This window comes from Centroberyx affinis, unplaced genomic scaffold, assembly GCF_046629955.1.
Source record: "Centroberyx affinis isolate AG114_WGS23_722 - 3 ecotype Tasmania unplaced genomic scaffold, CSIRO-AGI_Caff_v1 ptg003021l_1, whole genome shotgun sequence".
In the NCBI taxonomy this organism is placed as follows: Eukaryota; Metazoa; Chordata; class Actinopteri; order Beryciformes; family Berycidae; genus Centroberyx; species Centroberyx affinis.
The window spans coordinates 155,001-165,249 of NW_027281118.1; the positions used below are offsets into that span (position 1 = coordinate 155,001).

The 10,249-nt window shown below is 42.3% G+C and overlaps 1 protein-coding gene across 1 annotated transcript in view; it reads right to left on the minus strand.

Moving 5' to 3' along the window:
• LOC139659137 (spectrin beta chain, non-erythrocytic 4-like) overlaps positions 1-9,256 on the minus strand; it is a gene marked incomplete at its 5' end in the record, with an annotated part of 72,584 nt that extends 63,328 nt beyond the window's left edge. The window contains 5 exons of the mRNA XM_071537360.1: positions 1,716-1,941; positions 2,848-2,978; positions 3,948-4,106; positions 5,877-6,120; positions 9,202-9,256. Coding sequence (XP_071393461.1) covers positions 1,716-1,941; positions 2,848-2,978; positions 3,948-4,106; positions 5,877-6,120; positions 9,202-9,256 — 815 coding nt within the window. The remainder of the gene's footprint in view (positions 1-1,715; positions 1,942-2,847; positions 2,979-3,947; positions 4,107-5,876; positions 6,121-9,201) is intronic.
• Positions 9,257-10,249: the final 993 nt, after the last annotated feature.

Sequence of the window (10,249 nt, forward strand, 5' to 3'; positions counted from 1 at the left end):
GCCAGATATTGAAAATATTGTTAATATTTATCTTGGCATGGTAGCTTTTCTTTATTATGAATATGTGCATTTTAAACTACGTATAATGTGCATTTTGTATATTTCTGTCTATTTATATTGTCGGCCTATGGTGCCATGATGTGATTATGTATGATGCTTTATTCAATGAGTGATGTCAGTCTGTTGTGACCTGTTTGGTCCACGTGGGTCAACCAACCTATTTAAGATGGTCTCTCCTTTTGTCTTGTAAAATAACCTGATGAAGGTCTGTGTACCGAAACGTTGTTCCCAATAAATATTTTCTAATTGCAAGTGAAGTAGACAGTGTGTGGGAGTCCTTTGTTCTACTACAGTCGGCCCATGGTCTTCTCCTACGCACCTGTCGATCTACAGGTGTGCAAAAGTTCTGCTCCTTGACGTCCATACCTGACACCAGAAATTAATTTGGGCAAATCTACTCTGTCTCAATTAGTGGGGATGGGAGGCTCTTCTCTGTTGCAGCCCCACTTTTTGATTTAGGCTTTATGAAGATGGGCATATTTTTGTTTAAACTTGAATAGTAAAGTTTAAACTCCCCTGCTTCCCCCATCCAAGCTATATCTCTTCCCATCCCTCCTTCCCTCTCTACCTCCATATTTCTCTTTTCTGGATGTTGAGGAAGGACTGCCTGTATGTCTATTCTCCATCTCGTAGAAAGAGGTGGAAGATGCGAGCGTGAATCTGTGCTCTGCCTGTCTCCTTCCATCCCTCTCTCTCTCTCTCTCTCTGCCTCGCTCTCTCTATCTCTGCTTCATTATCTCACATGTATACATCTATCTGTGGCCTAAACACGACATCAGACAGGCCCACCAGGAGTAGATTTACCAAACTGACAGCGCTTCTTAGTCTTTCCCTCTGCTGATTTTGTGTAGCTCTCTCCTTCTGGCCTGCCATCATCAGAAGATAAGATAAGCAGGGAGAAATAAGCAATGCATTTCTCTTGGACATTGTGGCAGCCAGACCAAGGACATAAGAACATAATGTAGCAGCAGCAACAAACAGCAACATAAGATAAAAACACATCATACATGTTGCGTACTTGAATGGTAAGTTCTTGCTTCTGTCAAAGACTCACAAAGAAATAATTTTATTTTCTGTTCCATTGGAAACCTCTTCTGTACCGACACTCTTAAAACTTGTTTTTGAACGGATCTTGTGCGCCACATGTTTAGCTTTGCTTGCATTTCGTTACTGATGTTACTGATTTCTGCTGTTGTTTTTGCTTCTGTGACTTTCCTGCTCTGCGGGTGGTAGCCTCAACTTGATAGCCACAACTGGCTCACCACTGGCCACGCCCACAACAAATGGCTTACACCCCAAAATGTCCCAAACATCAATAAAAAGACAATTTCAGGCAAAAGGAGGGATTTAGGCATGAATACACAGGCTGCTACAATATCACAAATACCATAGACCAACAATATACTCTAATGTACAAGACTTTATATTATACAGTGTGCAATACCCTATATATTACTTGTATATTTTGTATATTATTTGTTATTTGGTATTCCTGTTATTATGTGTTCACTACATATTATCTCCTGTCCTGTATAATATATCCCATTTGTTTATTGTCATTTCAATGTGAAAAAAGTCGCATGTTGCAGCTTTAACACTGTCTGGAGGCACTTCCTTTATACTCCCACCCCCTGCTGTCCGTTTGTACGGCTCACCTGGTTGTTGAGGAAGGACTCGGCCTGTTTGACGTCCCGCAGGAACAGGTGGAAGATGTGAGCCTGGACCAGGACTTCCCTCCTGCTCTCCCACATCTCCAGCAGTTTGTTCCAGCCGACATCGAGCTTCTGGAGCCACTGCTGCAGGGCGGCGTGCGGCAGAGGAGCCTCCTCCGACTCCAGCAGCTCGTTCACCGCCTGCAGACGCTCGTAGTCCTCCTCGTACCTGCCGGGGGAAGAAGGGCAACGACTCGCCTTTACACCTCACACTAACATGTTCCTCTCATCCAGTTTGTGTCTAGGTACGGTTTAGCCTGGTTACAGGACGTTTACTCCTGGTATTAAAATACATCTCCGGGGTCCACAGAGAAATTGGATTGTGTTTTCCCTTGTGCTTTCCCTTTGTATGTCCTTTAGAACAGTGAATCTCAACCTTTTTCATATCAAGGACCCTAAATTAGTTCACATTAGAGAAACGGACCCCATTTGATGAGATTTTGTCTCTCAGACCCAAATCTGAGAATATTTTTACTGTTAGATATGATTTTGTCCAGAATTCCATGACTCTCTGTATTGTAGGTAGAGAGATAACAGTGAAACTATGACCAAAACAGTCTTTCTTCTACATTCTCTAATTGTGTTAACTTGTAAATGAAATAATGGTGAAGTTTAACAATTCATCAATTTGCTGGCGACCCCCCTGGAATCCCCTCAAGGACCACTGGTGGTCCCCGGACCCCATGTTGAGAACCACTGCTTTAGAAAGATGGCAATTGCTCTGGAACTTGTGTTGGAATAGGCATATTATCTTTCAGTCATGTTTCAAATAGAAGAATTTGTTTAGGTATACCATATAGGCAACAGCTAATGGGAATTTGTCATTACTATTAGTTACTAATAGTTTCATCAGAGAAAGTGACATGGTGTCTCATTTGTCTCCTAATGCATATGTTTTGATACATTACTAATTTCAATACCTCTAGTCTAGTCTAGTTTTATGTTACTTTCAGCTGCCTGCCACCTTGGTGCTTTGTGTGCACTTCCTAGTTTTGATTGTCAATAATATTCTGTGTTTTGTAATGCTGTTTTCCTGAAGGCACCGCAGCCGTTGCTCCGCCCCTCAGTGACTCACCGTCCGATCTCCTCCTTGAGGGCGGCGTGTTTGTTGATGAGCCTCTCCGCCTCCTCCAGAGCGTTGGGCAGCTGGTCCGAGGCAGCGGCCGTCTGAGTCTGGACCAGCCAGGTCAGGAACGAGTCCAGGTCCTGATGGGACGGATGGACGGAGAAGACTCATTCACATTATATTCTATTCGATTTTATTCTATTCGACTTGATTTGATTCTATCATCCAAGCCAGAATTCTATGTCGGTGCTCAGCTTAGTTTGATAGCACAATAGATAGCGACATCCAATCCTGTACATTGGTCTATTCTGTTCTATTCTATTCTATTCTATTCTATTCTATTTCATTACACATCCAGGTCAGGTTTCTACATACATGCTCCCCTAGGTTAATGGTACAAGAAACAGGAACATCTGATCCAGTCTATTGGTAATGGTATTAGCTATTCTATTCTATTCTATTCTATTTATGACTAGAATAGATTGTACAGTAAGTAAATAATAAGTAAATTATAGTGATTACGCCTCCTTAACACATTATAACCAAAAGTGCTCCTAAATAATTGGAAATGTACTTGAATTTCCGTTAAAATAAAGATGCTGCTTTCAGAAACCCCTACATATTTATCTCATGGTTTCTTAAACTATGGCTTTTGACCCAAAAGGGGTCGTGGGATGTATCTCAGGTCAAGACAAGGCCGAAGGTTTGCATGAACCTGTGATTGCATGAAGCTGAAAATTTTTTGTCAGTGTTTTACTATAAGGAGCTATAAGCAAGATTTTTACTGCCCACAGCACAAAATGACCATAATATATCTGCAGGAGTTGACAGAGTTGTTGATTGATGCCAATGACTCAACGATTACTTGTACTACTGAGATTTCTGGCTTTTAAAACTCACTTTCCAGCCCGTACTCTGCTTTGGAGCAAAAACTCCCCACTCACTGGAGTTTCAAGAGCGAGCAATGTGACAAGATATTTTACTCTCAAGCTGTCGATGCTGTTGCAACTCCTACTGGTCGTCAATAGGGGCTGATCGAAGTCATAGATTACTTACTGCCCCTTTAATCTGTTTGCACTGTAACCCACATATTGACTCTCCCACTGTACCTGTATGAAGCTCTGCAGCCTGCCGGCCACCATCAGCGAGTCCTCGCAGCCCTGCAGCGTTCGCTTTAGCTCCTCCCACTCCACACTGATGCCCTCGAACGGCACCAGGACCTCTATGGCCCGACCCGGGTGGGAGGTGGCCAGATGCTCCGCCTCCTCCTATAACACAGAGGAAATCAGTGTGAATCCTGCCTTTAGTGTTGCTTAAAATCTAAGAGGACCTGCAGCATAACATGACCTGCTGGGTTCAACCTCACCTGCACATTCTTATACCTTTTCTGGTTTCTTTTACTCTTTTACTGCTATTTTAAATAATCAATGGCACTTTCAGATGAATAAATGTCTATTTTTCTTCTATCGCCATACACAATATTGATTCAACCTACACTATACCCAGTTCTTTCTACATTTGCTGTCCCTAACCCTAACAGTGGTCAGTAGGCATTCCCTTACGTTTCCTGCAGCAGCAGCAATAGCGTTTTCTTTTCTTTTTTATCAACAGAAGAAGAAGAACTGGGTAGTTAGCATGAGCAGTGATAAAGAAAAGAGAAACTCAAACTGTATCAACAGAAAATCCGAAGCTACGCCCACACTGTTTGATTGACAGGTGATCTCTGGGAAGAGCAGTGCAGAAACACCACAGTGATGAGGCTGAGCAAAAATTAAAAAAAAAATACAGCTCTTGCAGACTACTACTCTAATGTGAATTTCCTATTATCTGCCAATAAAATCAAATCTATAATCTAATCAGTGTACAGCTATAAGAAACGGTGCATAGTGTTTGCACTGTTTCTGCTTTGTGAATCAGTGACTTTCTGGAGAATCAGTCTAGACCAACAAAGTCTTTCAGCGTCCTCCATCAGCAACTGCAACCTATTCACTTTCAACAGTTGTGAGGTAGAACTAATGAGGCATATTGTCACGTAAAATTCGGTTTTCCTGGGCTACTGGCTGCAAAACGACTCCTTGTCCCCGCTGACTGCTGAAAAAACAAATCACTTTCACAAACAGTGCAGTTTTTGTACAGTAAAAAGTGAGACTTTGAGCACAGCTATGTCTGTATTTCCACACTCCTTAACGTTCCAACATACAAGTCTGCCTGTGTGTGTGTGTGTGTGTGTGTGTGTGTGAATGGGACTACACACAGTACACTCAATGTAGAAAACATTAGGACAACCTTAGTGATAATGTGTTACGCCCTTGTGGCACAATGAAGGTTTCACTTCTCTCAAAAATCCGTCTCTAACCCTTCACCCTTCCCCTTCATCTCTCCCTCAGTGGAAACAGTAGGTTAAATCCATAAGGGATCGTGGCTTTCACCTGGATTCACCTGGTTGGTCTATATAAAGAAAAGAGCAGGTAAGCACAGTGTGTGAGCTGCTGTATATGAGCCATGAGTAATGAGCCGGCAGGGCCATAAAGGAGCAGAGTAGATAGAGAAAGCCTGGAGCCGCTAAAATACTTCTATCAACATCAAATCCTCGTGGAAAGACATTTTTTAGTGATGGACGAGGCTTAATCTGTGTCCATGAAGCCAAACCCTCGGGTCCCATGCTTTTAAAGAAGAGAGGCATTATGGGATGGAGGGGAGGAAACTGTGGTTTGTATTTTATTTTTTTTGTGACGCATTTGGAGTCAGAGTTGTTTTGAAACTGGTAATCTGCAAAATCCTTGTTTTTTCTCATCACTGTGGTGTTTCTGCACTGCACTTCCAAGAGATCACCTGTCAATCAAACGGTGTGGGCGGAGCTTGGATTTCATCGACTGGAAATAGGTTGAATCACTATTGCGTTGTATCAATCGGTGATAGAGTGTAGCAAAACAGATATTTATTTATATGAAAACGTCACAGATTGTTACTTTAAGCCCACAATAACAGGTGTTCCTAATATTTTCGTCCTCTCAGTGTATCGTCCCGTCCTGCCCTACCTGCAGATGCAGCAGTTTGGGCTCCAGGACAGACAGCGCCCCCTCCATGGTGGACAGGCGTCTCTGCAGTGCCAGGACGCCCCCCAGGTCGCTGCCCACGTACTGGGTGGCGTCGATGGCCTTCCTCTTGTCCTGGATCTGGGACTTGATCTCGGCACACTCCAGCAGGTAGTTCTGCAGGCGCATCACCGAGTCCAGGTGATCCTTCTTCTGCTCAACCAGCTCCACGATCTGGTTCCACCTGGGAGGGGGTGGAGTTAGGGGGAAGGTAGAGAGGAGAGGGGAAGGGGGAGGGGTGGAGTTAGGGAAGGTAGAGGAGAGGGGAAGGGGAAGGGGTGGATTTAGGGAAGGTAGAGAGGAGAGGGGAAGGGGAAGGGGTGGAGTTAGGGAGGAGAGAGAAGAGGGGAAGTGGTGGAGTTAGGGAAGGTAGAGGAGAGGGGAAGGGGAAGGGGAGGAGTTAGGGAGGAGAGAGGAGAGGGGAAGGGGTGGAGTTAGGGAAGGTAGAGGAGAGGGGAAGGGGTGGAGTTAGCGAAGGTAGAGGAGAGGGGAAGGGGTGGAGTTAGGGAAGGTAGAGGAGAGGGGAAGGGGAAGGGGTGGAGTTAGGGAAGGAAAGAGGAGAGAAGAAAGGGAAAGGGTGGAGTTAGGGAAGGTAGAGGAGAGGGGAAGGGGTGGAGGTGAGAGGTAAAGAAGGAAAAAGAGGCAGAGAAAGTTTATAAATGAATTACTTATGATTAGGGATGGGACGATATATCGAAATTCAATATATCGCGATACACAAATGTGACAATACGTATCGTGGGTCAGAAAAATGAATCATGATATCAGCTCCATGTTATTCTGCTGTAGTAATCACAAATGAGACGGCTAGCCCATCACAACTTCACAAGCTCTCCATCCAAATTATATTATTTGCATTTTGTAATGACATTTTTAAATTGTTGTTTAAATTCTAGCGAGCCAATGCCATCGCTAGAAAGATTTGTGGCTCAGTAAAACATAACTCTTCACATAACTTTTATGTATTACATCGTATCGTGGTTGTATCGAATCGAGAACCACATATCGCATCATATCGAATCATATCGAATCATATCATGACATATCCCATCTCTGCTCATGATTGTCTAGGAAATTTTAAACCTATATCATTCACTCCTATGCAAAAACTTAAGCAGGCTATAAATACCATGTTTTTAGTCAACAAACTTAAATGTGGGTGCTCCCTGATGAAAGCAGCCATGTTGCAATGTGTTGAACCTTGCAATATGCAACAGCCAAACAAAGACTATTCAATATTTTTAGAAGACAGATTTTCCATAAACTTGGACTATAGCACTCAATTCTGCCAGGCTGGAGTCAGTCCTTTAATCCCTAGAGAAAAGAAAATTCAGCAGGTGTGTCAGGCTGCAGGCCGACTGCAACACAGATCATGTTTCAGCTGAAAAATATCCGCCCTGATGGAATTTAAGCCATCAGGTTGTACAGTTGTACGCTCACAAAAGCAATATACAGTATCCTCTAATAGCAGGTTCGGTGCCTATTTGCTTCAATAATCAAAATGAATAGGCGTTAAACAGATAAAAGTTATTACTGGAGACAGGCTTTGCTTTTACCAGCTCAGTAAACTATTTCAATGCTGAAAAATGTATAATATGAATCCAAAAATACAATAAACAATCTTACTAGCCATACTGTTTGCTTTGTGAAGCTGTTTTATATGTATTTGTGTTGTTTATGTATTTGTCTGTTTTTGCTGCACTCTGTGATCACAAGAGTTTCACTAAATCATATAATGATGCTCACCTCAACCTCGACCTTGACCTTCTGAAGAGACAGACTGGTATTTGAGGCCAGGTATTAATAGAATAAGAAATATTAAACTCATAGTTATGATTCAAGTGAGACAGTTTATTGTGAGTCTTTGGTCTCCGCTCTGCGTTTTTTTTCAACCCGGGTCTTGTCTGCTGACCATACCGTCATACAATATGTTCTCCTGATTCTGCTCCAGACCAGCAGGTCACATACAGACCCATTCAGCCATGTGCAGCACACACACACACACACACACACACACACACACACACACACACACTGATCCTTGTGACTGTCATGAGGTAATGGCAGAGCCACTTAGAGGGAGACAGAGGGCTCAGCAGGCGGCCAGGAAAACGGCATGGTGACACTGACCTCATAGCTACCAAAGTAGCCTTATACATGGGAGGGGGGGGTGTGTGTGTGTGTCTGTGTGTGTGTGTGTGTGTGTGTGTGTGTGTTTGTGTGTGTGTGGTGGGGGGGCGGGGGGATTATGAAAAAACTCTGTTTAGCCACTGAGTAATCCATTTGTTTTATTTATTTGTTTGCTTGTGAAGTTTACCAAGCTATTTAAACCAATAAATATTAAAGCTACCTGATGTTCATTGCTCAATACTTGAAAACACAGTTACATCCTCTAAAATGTTATTATTTTTTTAAATAAAGGGCTAAATTATACAATATTTAGTATTATAGGGAGTCTTACTTTCATACTATCAGTCATTTTGTCAAGTGTCACGTTTTTCAGATGGCTGTTTTTGGAATTAAACTTTTGTGGTTATATTGACAGCTATTACATATTCATTAAAGTTCATAGATTTTAATGACAAAAACACAAGAAATGAAAACAAATGGTATGAAATGTAAAGCTGGGGGATAAAATGGATTGCACTGTAAACACAGTCACCACAAGCTTAAAGGAATACACTGACTTTTTGACAGATACACCTTTAAATCAACTTAGCAGTGACTGACAAGAAAACTTAGACTACAGAATTGTGTGTGTTATAGAGAGAAAATATTCTACCAAGGAGGAAAATTGATTCAACTTGTCCATGTAGCCATGCTGTGAGTGCTGCAGTCAGCAGACTCAACACCCACAAGGTCATCCTGAGACTATTACTATTAGATATTTTGAAATGCGCCTTTTATGATGAGCAGTTCATCATAAGTGCAGATAGATAGATAGATAGATAGACAGACAGACAGACAGACAGACAGACAGACAGACAGATAGATAGATAGATAGAATTTCCCCTAAAGGATTAATAATGTTTCATCATATCTTAAATCAAAATCAAACATATTTAAAGTGCATCCTACATAATGAAATATATATAAAGGGCATTTTACACACGAGAGTCACAATACACTGTACACAGATGTTGAGTAAACTATAGAAAGCAAGCAAAGAGGTTAAGTAGTAACAGTCATAAAACCATAACAGAGCCTGCAAATTAACAGAAAAAAATAAGGGAGATGGGGAGAGAGAAGCGTTTTTTTGTGGGTTTTTTTGGACAAGTGGTCTCGCCTTGTCTTGACTGTGGCAGTCGGCACAGATGGCCGCACTGAGACGAACGGCGTGTGCCAAGGTCAAGAGGAAGCAGGCCCACATGGATGCTGCTTGACAGACAGACTACCGGCCAGTGAATGTGACTGAAACTCAGGGAGCAGCCAATCCCCTCGCAGGATCGACCCGTGGAGGCGGGACGTAAACGACGACAAACACGTATGGAGTCTGCGTACAACTGGGCCAGAGAGAGATGGTGGACCAGATACTTAGATGATAGGGATGATAGGGATGATAGGGATGGGACGATGCTCATCTCATGATACGATTCAATATGGGGTTCACGATTCAATACAATCGCGATACGATGTAATAAATCAAAGTCAAACTCTGACTGTGCAGAATTATATTTATTTCTGAGCTACAAATCTTTCTAGCGATGGCATTGGCTGCTAAAATGTAAACTACAATTTATAAATCTCATTAAGTGACAACAATATAATTTGGATGGAGAGCTTGTGAAATTGTGATGGCCAAGCATCTCATTTGTGATTATTACAGCAGAATAACATGGAGCTGATATTGCTAAAAATATAAATTTTTCTGCCCCACGATACATATTGTCACATTTTTGTATTTTGAATATATTGAGTTACGATATATTGTCCCATCCCAATTAGATGAGATACATACTTCCATTTTCCATTTACATTTTTGGCATTTAACTGACGCTCCTATCTGGAAAGATGAGTGAGCAGGTCGGGGTTTAGTGTCTTGCATGTGGCTTTTGTCAAGAGACAGAAAACACGGTGCGCGCCCCTTCAGCTGTTCAACTTTCAGTGCAGAGTGAATTCATGAGTAGGCCGCAAGATGTGCGACTCGAGCAATCACACATTTCATTATCGCTAGAAAAAATGGGCGTAATTCACATCCTTCTTTCACGACAGCTGAATGCGGCTACTCACTGAAAACAATGGCAAGCGAGTGACAGAAAGAAAAACACAAACACGTCACCAACTGCCCAAAACAGAAGCAGCAAACGTTCTTTATC